Below are 20,056 nucleotides of genomic sequence, written 5' to 3' on the forward strand. Positions count from 1 at the left end.
TCAAATGTGACTGCTCTTGGAGAAGCAAAACATCAAAATCTTGACTTTAGATAATACGCTTCGTCTTCTCTCTGATGTTATTATTTTGTAGTGATATCTTGGATTAACCTTTGGTACATACTCGTGCTATATTTATTTTCACCTCTTAATTATGAAGAAAGCTTCCCTTGCACTTTCTGAGTAGCAGCGACCTCTTCGCCATTCTCGCCCAGACACAACAAACACCATTGATTAACACTTGAATAGGGCTACTACTACATTGCTGGTTGGATGGAGGGCTTACCACAGTGGGTACACAAACTTATTTCTGAAGTCGTACTAATATTTTCTCTAAACATCAATACTAAACGAATAAAAAATCACATCTTGATATACTACAGTACTTATTTTTTACAAGACCCTCTTCTCAAAGCTTTGTACAAATAGAAGTACAGCACAAGTTTTCATGAACGCTGAGGGAGGGAAGGTGGAAGTCGTGTCAGAAGAAAATGATGGCTGTTTGGTAAGCCTAGCCTAGTGTAATCTAGCAAAAATGGAACTCATACAGTATGTGGGATACATGATGAAACCATATGTTGGAGACAGAATTCAAAGAATTGCATGAGAACTGAGATCAGTCTCAAATGTTCCAGTCCTCTTACACTATGTACAGGTTAAAACACTATGATACAGAAGTCTGGGATAATTATGGTAATGTTTTGCAGGATTTCTGCAAAAGATTATTTACATCTGATCCTTACTAACCCTGACAGGTTTAAGACTTGGTGAGTATAGCAAGTCTGAAACGTCCTTAGTAATGCAGTTTTTGTCTTTAGAAAAAAATCCGACAGTGCAATATTTTTCAATACATGACAGAATACTTATTATAATTTCCTCGGGATAAACAATATCATTCACATAGGTGCTGAAAAGAAACAAAAAAATTATCATGGAGGCAAAATAAATATGCATAAACCCCAAAAATATGGGACTAAAACTATGACAGGTAGTAAAAGAACATGACATTCCTAGGAACACTATGAATTAAGGTGATACTTTCTCTATGTACTTGCACAGCAAACCTCGTTCCGTCACATTACACTTTGTCACTGACACCATGTACAAATAAAACGATGTACAGTAACTATTATGAAACAAACCACACTATCAGCAGTATTTAACAAGAACTCTAAATGATTTAAAAATAGGCTAATGAAATCTATGGAGAAATACCAGAAATTAATTTCCATTTAGTAAACAAATAAACTAAAAGGAGTACAGAAATAAAGAAAAAAAAATTCAAAGAACATAAAACAGCATTGTCAAGATCAGATAAAATATACCTTATCACATTACCATTCATACTGTAAGTTTGCAGATGTGACATTTAACTTGCAGTATAAAACAGAAAGTTTATACTAGTTACACCCTTTCATTCACACACAAAGGAGTAAAGGTGTGAAGTTAAAAGAATTTTGCAATCACAAACTTTAGTTACTAGAAATTGTAATCTGTTGATATCTAACTGTAAATTAACAGCTTACATTTTCATTACACCGCATAAGAATTTTCTCTTTACAACCTGGCACTGTATTCTTTACTTAACACCTTGCTGTCACACAATAAGGGAAAAATACGATTAGTAGGTGTATACTTTGCTACAAAAGTATAAGTATGTAATGTAACTATCAACATTTTCAAATGGGTCAAAAGCACTGAATATATGTACTGTATATATAAGAAAATTCTTATATATACAAGACTGAATTGGATTTACAACCATGGGTTGGTGTGCAAAGGGAAAGCATATTTTTGCATGACGGTCTGATTTCCCCAAAGGTACCTATTGGCGACAGAAACGGTTTATCAAGGCATTTTTATTAATGAAGTGAAAAAAAACCTTTTCATTGAAATATTATTTTAATAATGCATTATATGTAAAATATATATTATTGCTGAGATTCTCAATTCAAATAAAGGCATCCAATTGGTAAACATGAGTAATGAAAGATATCTGTCATTTGTAGCAGTAAATGGCAAACATAATAAGGATCCTAAAGGTCAACACATACACTTGCCAGTTCAAACAAAACCTGCTGTCTGAATCTGATGCAAAACTTGATGTATCTAGATTAATATAGTAAATGACTTAAAACATAACAAAAACAATCACACTTATAAAACATATCTTAAGCAGATTATGTTATCTAGAGAGTATTTCCTGAATTATTCAATTTGTGGCAAGAAGGCTGAAAACTAAATACTGTTTCAGGATTCTTTTATCATTGGGAAAACAGTGTCATTCAAAGTAGCACCATACAAGTAGAGGAGGCATAGGTTCCATTATAGCGTCAAATACACTGATCGATGCTGGCACCAACCTCTTACAAAAAAAGATTAAAAAAATTCTTAAAGGGTTAAGAAACTTCAAGTCTCGACCAAGGACGTAACATGAACTGAGGAAAAATCAATTAATTTGGAAAACTTTCCTAGTTAAGAAAGAGAAAAAAAATAAACGACCAGAGAAAAAAAATCAACCAAGTACAGATCAACCATTGATAACCCGACACCTCTTTCAAATTCATTAATAATTATGGGAACTGATAAAAATTAGCTCATTACAATAAAAGTTTTGACATCTGGCATGGATGAGGCTTTAAGGCTGCTGGATTGTTAATAATACATATGTATTTGGCTATACAGATTTGGCTAACTTGAAAAAGAACCATAAGAAAAGAACTAACTCCCCCCAAACAACAATACTCATCATTTGAAAATAAAAATTACACTAACTTACATCAATTTCTTTTGTGTTCATTCATAACTGCCCAAAGATCACTTATGCATATGTATGGTCTTGATTTAATAGGGGTTGATGAAGTACTGTATTACTTAATAAAGATGGAAATAGCAATAGGCTAATATACGACATATAATAAACCAAAGAAGATTTAAACAATGCACGTTTGAAAAAATTACCAAAAGCTAACTCTATTACAGCTGTGATATAAAAAAAAGTCTATATACTGCATCTAGCAGACTAGAATACATATCAAAAGCTTGTAAGGTGGCATATTCAAATACTAATAACGCAAACACATTTATAAATATCTCTATATTTTCTATCATGATGTATTTAATTCAATCACTTAATTTGAGTTTCTAATACGGTAGTCCAATACAGTGCTGTCTTGAGGACCAGGATATGTATAATTAAAAGTTACGTATGATGTGTATAATTAGCCAGTCCTAGGTGGGTTACAAAATTACCTCCCATAATACAGCAAAATCGCTAACACAGCAACGTTCTATAGTCCATTTCTTTTAGCGAGGCATATTTGCACCGACTCGCAGCGGTGCCCTTTTAGCTTGGAAAAGATTCCTGATCGCTGATTGGTTAGAATTATCTTGTCCAACCAATCAGTGATCAGGAAACTTTACCGAGCTAAAAGGGCACCGCTGCGAGTCGGTGCAAATATGCCTCACTAAAAGAAATTGACTAATACATTAGAACCAAACGTCCATGGCTATCAATGGTGGACCTGTATTTACTGGTTCTCTATTTTTAAGTTATGATGTAGATAACAGAAGTGATGAACTATGCATGTAGTGCCAGCACTTCAGCGCATGAAAAGTAAATCTAGTGAAAAATAAATCTAGTGATTAACTGACTTTACATTTCTTTAAACAGTATTTTATCAAATGAATTTCAAATAAGAATTAGAGGGCAAATTACGATAATAAATCAGTCATATGATTATTCTATGTTATTATTGCATCTCACACCTGCATCAATCTACCTAAATTATTGGCCGGAAGTCATTAGAAATGAGCACCACAGTAAGTATACCATTTAAAAAAAATGCTTATTTTGTACTTGAAAATAAGCATAAACAATCCCAACATCAAACAACACTTGTTACCTTTTCTAGATCTAGTTCATATCCTGAAAAAGTGAAACACTGAACTACACTTTTTATGTCCAACATTAAATATTTAAAGGCACCTGAAATAAGAGATGGCATAAGAAAAAAACACCAACATTTATAATAATGAAAAACTCATACTATCTACTGTACTAAACTTACATATTTATATACTGATGAAAAATGTTAACCAAAAACAGCCATAATCTAAAATTGGCACTCAAAATTTTTTTTATAATACTGGGTAGACTGCTTGTTTTAAGTACACTTACCATCAAGGTAAGGTCATGCTACTATTTCAAACAACTTAAACTACACTAAGTAGAAATTAACAAATTCTAAAAAAATACTTTCTGCAATTTCTACAATATATTCATGCTATATTAAAACAAATATTGCATCTCAATATGGTAGCATATCACAGTGGCTACTTGCATTTCCAATTCCATCACAGTTCATCGTGTTTCACGAGACGGTGGCAACGGCAATCTCCAAAGCGCTTCTCATTTTCTTTGGTAGGAATATGCTCCATGCCCTCGCGAACAACTACCTTGGACTTCAGACGTTTGCTCCACTCCTGATATGTTAGAAATTAAAATAATCAATTCCACCATCATAATCATTGAAAAAAAACATTAAAAACATCACTGATCAGTCAATTATTAAACTCAACTCGAGGAGCTGGACTACTGAAGTAAAAGAGAATGGGATATTTCAAACTTTTATGATAGATGTTGACATTTTAACTAGCTTCGAGGAGGAACCAGATGAACCTAAGGTCAGGTTCACAGAAATAATAGCAAATATTACAAATATTAAAACCCATGGCTACACTGAATGAAAAGTTTTGCTCAGCAAAGCAAACGAGTAAGAATAAAAAGATAAGACTGTCTGAAGATCATATAAAAACTAAAATCATTAATAGCTGCGGCATTTTCGTCATCAAATCGACTTTAAACAACTATCCATGACTTTGGATTTGCCTTTACACTAAAAGTGACTCTCTTCTACATTTGGAATTTTTAATTGGTCAGCAATCATCTGGATACATTTTCCCATAAGGGAAACAGTAAGGCTTCATATTGTTCACAACAATTATCTAAATCACAATTATTTCATTTGTTGATGTCGGCTACCCCCCAAAATTGGGGGAAGTGCCTTGGTATATGTATGTATGTATGTATGTACAATTATTACCCCAGGGAACAAAAGAGAGAGAGAGTGCAGACTATGAATAAACAGAAAATAAATCTTGAACAATCAAAGCTGTAATTAACAAATCCAGAAGACATCTGTTACTCTCACTAATAACCAAAATGGAACTTGTACTGTAACTGGAAAATTCAAAGGGAGTAAAGTCGTCTAGCTAAAGCAAGAGCGACACAGGGACTGAAACACTAAAGATGGTACGTTCTAACCCCCGACATGGCAATTGCCATTAGCCCCTACTCTGTCTCAACACTACACTCGAGGCCTAACTTTTGGAAGGAAAGAAAACTATCTTTTAGTGTTTTGAGGTAAAAATCCATACTGTAGTGTATTAGGAAGCTTTGAGAGAAGCATTATGAACTTCAGGGGAGATTAATAGATATAAATAAAAAATATATGGTAGGGTAAAGTGACAAATTTGGAGATAATTTGTATTTTTCCTAACTATACAAACCTCAACTACTTAATATGGGTATTACTTTCGGCGTAGCTGAAATGACAAGCCATTAGAATTTTAACGAGGGTTTACTACCCCCATCGCTAGTTAGCGGGGGGTAGGGAGGGGGTAGCTTGTTACCCCCCCCTCACACACACACACACACACACCTGTGTGGTGAGCTCACTTTGCTTAAGAGGTAGGACTTCACGGGGGATAGGGCTGGCGGCCAAGTTTGATTAAATAGCTAAGGTTTGTATAGTTAGGAAAAATACAAATTATCTCCGAATTTGTTATTTGTTCCGTAACTGAAATACAAACCACGCTATTTAATATGGGTGACTCAACCCTTAAGAAGGGTGGAAAAGTCCCAGCCATACTGGCTTTTGGCTTTGCCCGGGGACTCATTATCTGAGTTTGTCAGCACTCAACAATAGAGAGTCCCTGCACCTCGCTCGCACCTTGCTATGCAAGGGCTGAGGCCTACATAAGTTGTGTGTGAAGGATTATGTGTGACTTGTCCTAGGAAGTTGACCTGAAGTTCTTAGATGGGAAACTTTAGGCTAGGACTTTCCAAATACCACCTCGTCAGGGTATGGGGACGTGACAGTATTAACTTAGTACTGTACTAGGAACACAAGGAAACATGGTTTACCTGCAGTGGTTTGAGGTCAGCTGTGCAAAGAACCCAGGATGCTGCTTTCCCCAAGAGAGGGGAGGATGAAGAAAAGAATATGGTCCAGGCATACCTTTTCTTTCATGCAGACTAAGACAGGGTAACAATACCCTCAACCCTCTGCTACTTGTCCATTAAGGAGCCTGAGGTTTAAACCAGCTGTTGTGCAGCCACCACAGGGCTGATAGAGAATGTATTGAGCCTCCTGTGGGTCACGTCTTGCAGGTAGTGGGCTGTGAAGGTCGTCTGACGCTTCCACACCCCTGCTTGTAGAACCTGCGTCACTGAGAAGTTCTTCTTGAAGGCCAGGGGCGTAGCTACGCTCCTGACATCATGCGCTCTAAGGTGACATGATGGAGGAGGGTCAGGATTCAGGGACAGATGGATCACCCTACGAATCCAAGCCGAGATGGTATTCTTGGTGACTCTCCTCTTCGTTCTCCCAGTGCTCACAAACAAAGCTTGCACTTGGAGACAAATACAGCCGTTCTTTGAGATATAACCTCAGACTCCTTACTGGACACAGTAGGGGATGATCTGGGTCATCTATTACAAAACGCAGACTCGAAATCCGGAAAGAGTAGAATCGAAGATCCGGCACTCCCGGGTTCTGTGTCTTAGCCACAAACTCAGAGACGAATCTGAACGTTACCTCCCCTCATCCCCTTGTATGGGTGATGTCATATGAGAGACCATGCAGTTCACTGACTCGCTTGGCCAAGGCCAAAGCTAGTAGGAACACCGCCTTCCAAGTTAGGTGGTGATCTGAAGACTGCGTAATGATTCGTAGGGAGGTCTCTTACGAGACCTCAGAACTCGAACCACGTTCCATGGAGGAGGTCTCACATCCGACTGAGGGCAGGTAAGATCTTATCTTCGTATGAGTAGGAAAGTTCCAGCGAGGAAGAAATGTCCACTCCTTTGAGCCTGAAGGCTAGACTTAAGGCTGAGCGATAGCTTTTCATTGCCGAGACTGAAAGGCGCATTCTTCCCGCCAATATACGAAGAACTCCGCTATCGCTGGAATAGTGGTATAGAGTGGAGAGATACCCCTTCACGACTCCAACCACAAAAAATTCGCCACTTTGCCTGGTAGACCCCTGCAGATGACCTACGCAGGTGTCCAGACATTCCGTTCGCAACTTGTTGCGACCATCCTCTCTTAGTGAGGAGATGCTGGATAGCCTCCAGTCATGAGGTCGAAGCGAAGCTACGGCTTTGTGAAAGATGTTGGCAGTGGTTGTCTGAGTAGATTGTGTCGTGGAGGGAGCTCTCTCGGTAACTCTGATAGGAGTTGCGGAAGGTCCAGAAACCATTCTGCGCGATGCCATAGCGTAGCTATAAAGGGTCATCGAAAGATTGACCGATATTCTGGTCTTGTTGAGCACCTTCCTCATCAGACAGAATGGGGGAAAAGCGTACACGTAGGTGCTGTCCCACCATTGTTGGAAGGCCTCTTGCCAGAGTGCCTTGGGATCTGGGATTGGGGGGGCAATACAGCGGGAGCTCTAAGTTCAGCACTGTAGTGAACCGATCCACAGTCGGGTAACCCCGCAAAGTCAGGACTTTGTTGGCTACTGAATGATCCAAGGACCACTCGGTACTCACTATCTGAGACGCTCTGCTCTGACTGTTGGCGAGCACATTCCCTTTGTCTGGAATGAAGCGAGCCGATAGAGGAATCGAATGGACTTCGGTCTATCTCAGTATCTCTACTGAGAGATGGGATAGCTGCTTTGAAAAGGTACCTCCTTGCTTGTTGATGTAAGCTACTACTGTGGTGTTGTAGCTCATCACACCACAGAATGATCCGCCAAGTCTTTGTTGGTACTGTTGAAAGGCCAGGAAGACGGCTTTCATCTCTAGCAGATTCATATGGAGGCACTTTTCTGATTCTGACCACAGGCCTGAGGTACTGTGGTACAGAACGTGGCCCCCCCCCTTCTTTTGTGGTGTCCGAAAACAGCATCCAATCCATGGGAAGGAAACGAGAAGATCCATTCTTCTTCGTAGGTTCTCGCCTGTCACCCACCACTGGCGGTTCGTCTGTTCCGCAGGATCCACAGGGATATATGTCCGGGGAAGCACAGTCTTGATTCCACTAGGACCTAAGTCGCCCCTGGAGAAACCTCATCCTGAGGCGACCGTTGAGAACTAGACGAGCCAAGGGTGAAAGGTGACCGAGGAGACTTAACCACGATTGGGTTGGAAGCTCTTCTCGTCTGAGGAGGAAAGGGCTTGTGACTCTTCTCAGCCTTGCTATCCTGTCGACTGATGGAAGGCCTTATGGATATTGGTGTCTATAATCATGCCTAGGTGAACCAGTCTTTGATTGGGCAGCAGAGCGGACTTCTCGAGACTTACTCTGACCCTTAGGTCCTGGCAAAGTCCTAGAAGTTTGTCTCGGTGTCAAAGAGGAGTGACTCCGAGTCTGCTAGGATCAGGCCGTCATCCAGATAATGGAGGAGACGGAAGCCGATCCTGAGTGCCCACAAAGATATTAGGGTAAAAACTCCGGTGAAACCCTGTGGTGCTGTGGAGAGACCGAAACACAGCACCTTGAACTGGTACTCCTTGTTGTCTATGCTGAATCCTAAGTACTTCCTTAAAGACGGATGGACTGGGATCTGGAAGTACAGGTCCTTCAGATCCAGTATACACAAGAAGTCTTGCGGTTTACTGCAAGACTGACTGTGTCTGCGGTCTCCATGCTGACCGGAGTTTGCTTTAATCTGGGCCTCTGCCCACAGAGTTTGCCCCATTGCTGATCCCATGGCAAAGGTGCTAAATGACACTGGATTTGTCCTCAGGGGAGGTAGAGGTGTTGTGAACAGGACGCGCTCTGATTACGGAAATCGTCCAGGAAACGGCCCTGAGTTGCCGCCACCTGTCTGCGCAACCTTGTAGGTATCCCGCCACTGGCGGACATGCAGGGGAACTACCAATCCTAGCGTTTGCGGCCTCAGCTGCTCTTTCTAGGATTCTTCCCTCCTCTGGGGGACTATTTGCCTTTCTTGTCCTTGACCGGAAAGGGCTTAGACCCCACTGTCTTACCTACCGTTATTTTGGTGGGACGTGGTTGCTGAGGTGCTGGAGGTTTATAGGGCTTGAATGTCAAAGCCCCATATAGGAGGGAGTCTTGGTGACTTCCTACACCTCTCAGCCGCCTGCTTCACGTCCTTAGGCTGAAACAGGTTCGTTCCCATAACGAAAGAATGTCTTGGAGTCCTTTGACTCCCTCCCGGGAGGGATGCAGGACTCCAACCACGACGGAGGCAGGCTCTTCTCCACCCCTATTCGCAGAAGACTTTACTGCGCGAGGTGGGGTTTCCCTTAATGGTGTGATTAGGGAACGTCTCACCTCCCGTGACTCTCCTGAGGGCGGGAAAACTTCGTCCGAAGGTGAGGGAGAAAAGTCTGAGGGGGGAGAGTGCCTGCCTCGAAGACTTACAAGGAGACAGCTACGACCTCGTAGAAGTTACCTCGTCCAAAACTCCTCTTTTCCTCATCGGGGGAGTGGATGTAGCCAAGGATTTGAGGCTCAACTCAGAGAGAACAGCTTAAAAGCCTGTGCTACCGCTCCAGACACTCCCTCTGGAGGGAAAATTGATTGTAAAAAGATAAGGAAGGCATGTCCCTGGGCCTTTCTGGAACCTTCCCCCCCATCGGCAAGCGCGCTGTTTTGTGCTGGGGGGGGGGAATGTGGCGATGGTGCCCTTACCGCGCGATGTCCGGCAGCCCCGCATGGGGAAGGGTATTAGTGATTGCGCTAGGGAGCGCGCTGGCGCTCGCACGATGGGGAATACCCGGGGGTCGCGCGCGAGAGACTGTCGAAGCGCTGATGCGGGCGCGCGGGAATACCCTGGGCTCGCGCGCAGGAGACTGCTGAAAACGCTCGCGCGGGCGCACAGGCGAGACTTCATAGAGAGCACAGGAATCACATTGATGTGCAGGATCAGAATGAAGAGCCCGTGTGGACCAGAATGTTGGAGCGTGCTGCAGCGCGTAGGAGTTTGTTGGCGCGTGAGCACGCAAGACCATTGACGCGCGCGCAGGAGACCATCGGTACCCGCGCGCGAAAAAGATCGTCGGCGCTTGCGCGCGTAAGAAGATCGTCGGCGCTTGCGCGCGTAAGAAGAACATTGGCACTTGAAGATCGTCGGCGAGCACGCGCTAGTGCTCTAGGATGCAGGGTCAGCTGACAGGACGATCAGGAACTGGGATGTGTCTTTAAAAAGGGCGGTCATCCCCCGATGAGGACCGTAGGCAGGACTGTTTCAGAGTCCAAAGCCGAAGTCCTTCGTTGTAGTGCAAGGTTGAGCTGGAAGATCGGTAGGTCAGCTGGCTCAACACTGGAAGATCTGCTTGATACTCCAAGGAAGGGTCTCTATGAGAGACCTTTCCGGCCAACGGGAGAGGTGCCCTTCGTAGAAGAGACTAGGAGACACTCGCAGGCTGAATCACTGGTGAGCGCCTGTGCGCTATCTCAGGAAACTCCAACGATGTGCGCTGATGAGCAGGTGAACGTTGGCGCGCAGTTCCTGGAACAGGATGTCGCTGGATGGCAGTCTCAGGAACAGCAGGAACAGCGGGCGATGCGCGCGAGCGCGCAGGAGAATGGCACGCAGGGGATACCTGGCGTTTAAGGGACTTACTCACAATGTGAGAAAGCCCCTTTTGCCCCGAAGGGACCGGTGCCCGTTGGATAACGGGGTGCGTGGGCACCCACAGCGTCAGCAGCCAGAACGGAGAAGGCAAGTCAGCAGGTCTAGGAGATGGCTGGTCGAAGAGGGGTCTCTATGAGTGGCCTCTCTCACGATTGAGAGGTGAGCACTTCGTAGAAAAGACTGGAAGACACTGGTGATGGCGCCCCTTAGGGCCATTGGATCAGCAAGCTGACCTATAAGGAGCAATCCTACGAAGAGGAGTCCTTAAGAGTGGCCTCCCTCGCGAACGAGAGAGATCACCAGACTGATCCTGCAGCTGCTCAGCCTCTTGAGCATAGCTGCAGGTGCGACTGCTCAGCCCCAAGAGCATAGCCACCTGAAGTTTTCATGCGCCCGGCCTTGCAACCGCTCAGCTCCTTGAGCATGGTTACAAGTGCGGTCGCTCAGCACCAAGAGCATAACTGCCCGAGGACCAGGAAAACCCATCCAGGAATTATTAAGGTATGAGAAGTTCCCCCTTTGTAGGGGGAAGCTTTCACACCTGGGAAGGGAACCTCCCTCGGAATGGAAGTTACCTACCCCTGGAGGCGAACCTCCTTAGCATTCAAAGATGAACTGAAGAGCTGACAGTTGTCACGGGAGGACTTCTAAGAGAAGGGATAACGCCCATGACGAAGTCCTAGAGAGACGGCAGCGACAGCAGACTCCCCAGGCACAAACAGGACCTCTGCTTCGTTGGCACACTTTAGTCAAACGAAGAAAAAATGCATAGTTAACTGGGAAAATAAAGTTGAATAATTCCCCCAGGAGGAACTCCGAAGAGTAACCCCGAGGGAATAGCAAAACATAAGAATTAAAAATTAAGTATGCGCCCTCCTCCCCCACTGACATTCACAGGAGAAGGGGGAGGGCGGAGAACTGTAACAAAAACAGACTTATACCAGAATTATAATTATGTAATTCATCTAAAAATGATCACAAATAGTAAGAACCACTGACCCCCGAAGGGAAGTGTTCTCCACAGAGAAGCTGAAAAGTTAAAAATACGATTAGATTTCATTAAAAATAATTGAGACAAATAAACGGAATAGCAACCCAACCCGCAACGGGAAAGGAGCTTCCGTAATAGTACGTAGTAGTAGTAAGGGGTGAACGACCTCGAGTAGAGAGAGACCGTAGTCAAATTAAACTCCCACATTCCCTTCGCTGAGAATCCAAGTTCCCCGTAGGAAAGGAGGAACAGCGAAGATAATAGATGAATGAAGAAAGTCCAGCGATGACGATTCCCACGGCGGCCGAGTTAACGGAAAAGCCGAAGGAAAAACCGATGGATCAAGAGGGAGAGGCCGTACCCCATGACGTGGAACCGTGGTGGCCTTGCACTACGCAGGTGTCGTTGTCGTACATTACACACACAGCACAAACACTGAAAAGAAAACTTACTGCATTTCTATACTCAAATATATACATAAACATAAAGAATATTTATATATATACAGTATTACAAGTATAAGAAAAAGTAGGTAAAAAGACAAAAAGCATTAATGGCTGTCAAAGAGGCGAGGGTGAAAGCGGACACGTCCGATCACCAACCGAGCCAAAGTAAAGTAAAAGTGAGCTCACCACACAGGTGTGTGTGTGTGTGTGTGTGTGTGTGTGTGTGTGTGGTGGGGGGGGGGGTTTAGCAAGCTACCCCTCCCTACCCCCCGCTAACTAGCGATGGGGGTAGTAAACCCTCGTTAAAATTCTAATGGCTCATCATTTCAGCTACGCCAAAAGTAATACCCATATTAAATAGCGTGGTTTGTATTTCAGTTACGGAACAAATATAAATTATGATATAGAAGAAATCAAAGTTGTCGCAAATACAGTAGCAATTTGGGTAGCAGGTGTTACGAGCATACAAATTTGGGTAGCAGGTGTTACGAGCATACAAATTCGTATTTGGTTACGGGCATTACATCGGTCTGCGACAAAATAATTTAGTCCATATGAGGATCTTTAATGGACAAGTACTAATGAGACTAGCACACAATGGACATAAATCAGTAACATAGTGCTCCTATGCCACCCAAGCAGTGCACCGACAATGCAATGTCTCATTTTCACGTTTTTAAAGAAAAGGACAATGCAGGCATCTCTAGATAAGATTCTTGTGAAAGTTGAGTGTAAGAGTGTAAAAAAGATCATGTGTCCGGAAAGTGTAAATCAAGTGATTTTGTTAGTAATAATGAACATTGTTCAAAAAGAGAGAACTCCTGATACTTTACCAGAAGTTCTCATGGAGGGAGAGTCTCCCTCCCAGCAGCGACTCCCTCATCCTCCCCCTCTCTCTCTCATCTCCCTCACACCAGACATGACTCTCCTCAATGGTAAAGTGCGAGTTTATTTGTCAATATTTCTAATTCTTATTGTGAATTATTCACTTGAATTCACTTTAATGCTAGGAGTTATAATTCTAACTATAATTACCAATAAAAAATTAAAAAATGAGTACATATGAGTACCTATGAACATATGGAATGCATCAAGTGAATTTTCTTTATTTCTTTTGGAAAAAATTGCTTTTGGGTACGAGCATTTTAGGTTGCTAGCTCACTCCCTGAACGATACTCCTAAACTGAGGAACTAGTATAAATATAATAGTGTGATGGAAGCAGTACAGTACTATTGGAATTTGGTAAATAAACTGATAAGAACTGGGGACAGTTATATCACATAGACTAGTAGAGAAAATCACATCAGTAATTAGAAGACCCCTTAAAAAATTACATAGGCCAAAAGCTTCTTGAACATCATAATAGATTTCTAATTACAGTACCAGCTGGAGAACCAGTGACTGAATAGGTGGCTTAAATAGCAAACAAATATTGAATTACAAGTAAAGTGGACACATAAATCTGAATAAATACTTACTTCAAACAGAGCAGCATGATAGCAATAGATATCCTTTGGCATAAGATTTTCTTGTACATACTTGCGCCCATTTTGACTTATCGCTTGTGCTTTATCATCATTTTCTATTGCCCAATTAATCTGGAAAAAGATATTTCATTATTGATAAAGGCAACCACACCAACATCCAGGATAAAATCACAAACAAAACCTCATCTCACTATGACAACAGTTAAATTTGGAATTCCACAGGCAACTCATTAAGTAAAGTAAAATGATTAATTTTTCAAGACAACTGTATACTGTGTGTAATACTTTCCATCTATTCACCAAGGCACTTCCCTCTATTTTTTGGGGTAGCAAACATTGAAAAAAGTATTCATCACCTTCTTCAGCAAATAGCCACTTTCCATTCTCTCTACATGGCCAAAGCACCTCAACACATTCATATCCACTCTAGCTGCTAAATAATTTCTTACACCCGCTCTCATCCTCACTACTTTGTTCCTAACCCTATCTAACTGAGATACACCAGCCATACTCCTCAGACACAATCTCAAATACATTCAATTTCTGTCTCTCTGTCACTTTCATTCCCCACAACTTACATCCATACATCACAGTTGGTACAATCCCTTTCTCATACAGAACTCTCTTTACATTCATGCCTAACTCTATTTTTTACCACTCCCTTTACCCCAACACTTTACATCATTCATTCACTCTCTGATGTACATCTGCTTCCACTCCACCATTTGCTACAACAGCAGACCACAAGTACTTAAACTGATCTACTTCTTCAAGTAACTCTCCATTCAACATGACATTCAACCTAGCACCACCCTCCCTTCTCGTGCATCTCATAACCTTTCTCTTACCCACATTAACTCTAAACTTCCTTCTCTCACATACCCTTCCAAAGTCTCACTAATCGAAAAAGCTTCTCTTCCGAGTCCGCAACCAGTACAGTATCATACGCAAACAACAATTGATTTACCTCCCACTCATGATCACTCGTCTATTACTTTCAATCCTCGACCAAGCACTCGAGCATTCACCTCTCACCACTCCATCAACAAACAAATTGAAGAACCATGGGGACATCACACATCCCTGTCTCAGCCCCACTCTCACTGGAAACCACTCGCTCACTTCATTTCCTATCCTAACATACACTTTACTGCCTATGTTGAAACTCTTCACTGCTTGCAACAACCTTCCACCAATTCCATATAACCTCATCACATTCCACATCGCTTCCCTATTAACTCTATAAATGCTTTCTCCAGATTCATAAACGCAACATACACCACCTTGCCTTTTGCTTCATGTTCCTCGCATATCTGCCTAACTGTAAAAATCTGATTCATACATTCCCTATCTCTTCTAAAACCACCCTGTACTTCTAAAATGGCATTCTCTGTCTAATCCTTAATCCTATTAATTAGCACTCCACAATAAAATTTTCCAACCACACTCAACAAATTATTACCCCTTGAATTACAACACTCATGCACATCTCCCTTACCTTTATATAGAGGTACAATACATGCACACACCCAGTCCACTGGTACCACTGACAACATAAAACACATATTAAACAATCTCACCAACCATTCAAGTACAGTCACACCCCCTTCCTTTAACATCTCAGTCCTCACACCATCCATACCAGGCGCTTTTCCTACTCTCGTTTCATCTAGTGCTCTCTTCACTTTCTCTCTTGTAATCTCTCTTTCAATCTCATCTCCCATCACTGGCACCTCAACACCAGTTACTCTCACTTTCACTCTATCATATTCCACTTCCCACCTTTCTTGATATTCACTTTTACCTCTGGTTTTATTAACTCTTTAACCTTCACTACTTCCCTTTTACAGTCCTCATCTCTACTTTCAAACCAATTTAAATAATAAGGAAATTACAATATCCTTCATGAAGCAAAACATGGCTGCTTGTCTAAACCAAGATCTATAGCTGATCAAAATATTTAAAACTAAACTAGTAAATAAAACTCTAATAATTATATTAGCATATCTTATAGCATTAAATCAGTAAAAATCACTGTCACAGGTAACTATGTCCATAATTATTCTGAATACTTTGCCCTTAAATAATTCATCTTAATCCTACGATACAGCTCAGTACTGTTAGCAAGTAATTATCAGTTGATAGCCTTTGTCACCTGGACTGTTGGAGTGGTGATTAGCTAAGCTAATTGCAAGTAATTACAGAATTTTGGGGGATTAGATATTCTGTGATTCCAAGGACTGTCCTGTAAAAAATGGAACAGGGAATGTAATACATGAACTCAGTGTATATAAGAGAGACCCATGTATTCACCTTATTACCCCATTTACCCCCAGGCTATTTGGAAATTTCCCACCCTTAACCCCCAGGGGGTTATTTTTTTCTCAGCACATTTTGCAGTATATTTTTTTAAAATTGCTCTAACTGCCTTAATTTTTGTCATAGAATGGTCAGGTTGGTCTCATTCTCTTGAGAAAATGCCTGAATTTTCTCAAAAAATTATCAAAAATATGAACAAATTAATTTCTATAGCATTTTTTTGCAAGGACGTACCGGTATGTCCATGGGAGTAAAGGGATGGCTTTTGTGAAACGTACCAGTACGTCCTTTGGGGGTAAAAGGGTTAAACCTGTTACAGCACCTCTAATGCTGAATTAGTCTCCTAACTAGCAACACGTCACCCACTGATAACCATTTTGATGCTCAAAACACATTTTATCCAGGAGTTTATACACGTATAGCAACCAATCAGGAGCGTGAAGGAAAATGTCCTTCTCTTATGACTTAACCCTTTTATCCCCAAAGGACGTATTGGTACGTTTCACAAAAGCCATTCCTTTACCCCCATGGACGTACCGGTACGTCCTTGCAAAAAAATTCTATAAAAATTTTTTTTTCATATTTTTGATAATATTTTTAGAAAATTCAGGTATTTTCCAAGAGAATGAGACCAACCTGACCTCTCTAAGACAAAAATTAAGGCTGTTAGAGCAATTTTTAAAAAATATACTGCAAAATGTGCTGGGAAAAAAATAACCCCCTGGGGGTTAAGGGTTGGAAATTTCCAAAGAGCCTGGGGGTAAAAGGGTTAATACATATGTCCTAAGGCAGGGAAAACACTATTTCTTTAATAGGCAAGTCTTTGGAGACCACAAGGCATCTCACCAACCATATGGTTTTCCTTTATCAAAATCCCTTATTTTCTTACATCAGCACTCTTTCACAGCTACTTGTAAAATCCCTAACATTTCAGTTATTTTAATATATTTTAGTACTTTTAGTCTTTTTAAATTGGTTGAAAGATGGTTCTATGGATTCATTGTTTACCGTTAACTAGTTGCTGTATCTTCTAAGTTGGTTTGCCATATTATTATTATTATTACTACTATCCAAGCCACAACCCGTTGGAAAAGCAAGATGCTATAAGCCCAGGGGCTCCAACAAGGAAAAATAGCCCAGTGAGGAAAGGAAATAAGGAAATAAATAAATGAAGAGAACAACTTAACAATAAATCATTCTAAAAAAAGTAACGTCAAAACAGACATGTCATATATAAACTATTAACAACATCAAAAACAAATGTCATAAATAAACTATAAAGACTCATGTATGCCTGGTCAACAAAAAAGCATTTGCTCCAACTTTGAACTTTTGAAGTTCTACTGATTCAACTACCCGATTAGGAAGATCATTCCACAACTTAGTACCACCTGGGTTTAGGCTTTAAATTTGCCAGAACTGACTTTTTTGAAAAGTATTCTGTATCTAACTAATTTTACAATCTCTTCTTAGTGATAATGCTTATCGCTGTTATCACTTGATAAACACAGTATACAGATTTAGAAGAAAAAAAAGTGCATTACACACTTTTCCAGATTTCTTCAGTTTTTTGTATAGCCATTTCTTTAATTTGTTTTAATAAATAAAATATTAATTTTTGGAACAAAACACTGATATAAAGTAAAGAGGTAAGAAGTCAATAAATAAGAAAGAAACTAGTATGTGACAATATTGAATAATAGTGTACATGACCCATAAGAAATTACTGCTAAATACCTAGATACTGTAGATATGCATACACATGCAACCCCCACCTATCAAGATATGACTACAGTACTTCCTCTCTCTCAGCCCCTACCCGAGGAATGGGGAGAGGCGAGTGTGACGAAAAAGAAAAAAATTACACACACACACACACACACATATATATATATATATATATATATATATATATATATATATATATATATATATATATATATATACAGTATATATATATATATATATACATACAGTATATATATATATATATATATATATATATATATATATATATATATATATATATATATATATATATATATATATATATAAATATAAAGCTAGACACTTGCTCTTTATTATATAAGAGATAAATTCATGGATATAAGTAGAATATTCAATGTGCCAAATTAATCAAGAAACCATACAGTACAAGTTTCCTTAAACAGTAATATGTGATATTACAGCCTATATTGCATATTCATGTATACTTAAGTGTCTTACCTTATCAACAAGATCCGAGAGATCTCTCTTAAAAGGGATATAATGGACATATGGCTCCAAGTCATGGTAGAAAAATTCGTAATAGGGAGACTCTTGCTTTAGAACAACACTTGTTCCTGCTAAAAGGTACGGAAATCGATACGCTGCAACAGTTCCATCGATGTTCAGCTGGTATTTATACTGTTGGAACAGAGAAAATTGTGTAATTTTCAGTAAGGAAATTATGTAATGACCCAATAACAAAGTATATTAGCATTTAAAGTGACACATTTTTCTCATGTTAATTGCCTTTGGGACTTCAAGTATTTTAGCAAAGTTACCACTACTAACTATAATAATAGTTCATAATATGCTCTATAAGGGTCACTATCAGTTTTCTTAATCAAATACATATTGGATATGTAAAGCATATTCTACACATTAAATCCTAAATAAAGCCTTCAAATGCATCTAATTAAGTTGAAAGTAGGAACCTTTATAAAATTAAGAGTAACAGATTCTACTTTCTGAGGGCAATAAACCAATTAACATTCCACAATAAAGCAAATTTAATCTAATAGACGTAATAAATTGCATTTTTATCTCCTTGTCATTGTGATGTTTCAATTCAAAAAACAAAACCACTTTACAGAAGAACCAAAAAATATTTATAATAGCCAAGAGACCTTTGACCAAAACTTTCGAGTTTACTTCGAAGTCTTCACCTATGAGGAGATAGTTTTCAGTAATGGAAAAATTTACTGAAATTATATGCTACCACGCATGCACCAATAATATAAAAAATTTCAATATCATATCAAATTTAAAGTACATCTTATGCCATGCTAAAAATAATTAGACAAAAACAAACATGACCAACAATTCATGCAAAACTAATATCTGACTTAGAAATGTTTATAATTCACAAATAATATAACAATGTAAGGATGGAATTTGTACAGTATACATAAAGAATGGATTTTCCTAAAGGATAATGATACATTTTCTAGAAACAGAAACAATAAATCTTGGATGGCAAGCTTAGTAAGGACTGAGGTTCATTAGAAATTATCTTACATAAGAATGATCCCTGCACTTGTCAGACTGCCAATACCTGAAACACCAATAACTTGAAACTAAGTTGCAAATATGATCAGATAAAAACATCAAAACAAGAAAGATTAGACCTGTATAATGCAAAAGAGAAAGATGTCTTTTAGTTATGTGAAACCTGCTTGGTTTCAATATTCTGTATTGCACTGGAAAAATTGGTAAACACTGTGCAGTAACGGTTTCATAAATAACAATGGGTTTTGCCAGTAATAGACAGTTTCTATTGATTTAACACTAAAGGGATAGATATCAACAGGCTATCACAGAATTTATAATGAGTCCCCTTGCAGGAGACTTGAAATTACCTGACAAGCTAAAATATACTAAGAAGTTCCGTAAAAAAATAAACTAGAACTGAAAGTTTCATAACTGATCTCATACACAAATAGTGATGGCACAATTGAAAAGGTCTTTAAATTAATTACTTCTGCATTGCTTTCGGCCATTTACTTTAAATCTCTCTTTTTCCCTTTCCAACAGACTTTAACTTTACCTTGCTCCAATTTACATTCTTATTTGAGAATGAATTATTCAGGTGAGCCATAAATCTTGAAATGGGGCAATATAGTCGTACTACATTACTTTATATCCCATATATAAT

General features: G+C 39.9%; 1 protein-coding gene across 2 annotated transcripts in view; it reads right to left on the reverse strand.

The window, feature by feature from the left end:
* LOC137627880 (protein O-glucosyltransferase 2-like) overlaps positions 1-20,056 on the reverse strand; it is a 63,448-nt gene that overhangs the window by 2,061 nt on the left and 41,331 nt on the right. The window contains exons 8-10 of one of the 2 annotated variants that reach the window (XM_068359315.1): positions 18,364-18,543; positions 13,810-13,929; positions 4,341-4,482 (exon numbers count right to left, since the gene is read on the reverse strand). In XM_068359315.1, coding sequence (XP_068215416.1) covers positions 4,354-4,482; positions 13,810-13,929; positions 18,364-18,543 — 429 coding nt within the window. In that variant the 3' untranslated portion in view covers positions 4,341-4,353. Of the gene's footprint in view, positions 1-4,255; positions 4,483-13,809; positions 13,930-18,363; positions 18,544-20,056 lie in introns of those variants that run through there. The other variant, XM_068359314.1, reaches the window with a different exon arrangement.

Source organism: Palaemon carinicauda, chromosome 35 (genome assembly GCF_036898095.1).
Source record: "Palaemon carinicauda isolate YSFRI2023 chromosome 35, ASM3689809v2, whole genome shotgun sequence".
NCBI classification, from domain to species: domain Eukaryota; kingdom Metazoa; phylum Arthropoda; class Malacostraca; order Decapoda; family Palaemonidae; genus Palaemon; species Palaemon carinicauda.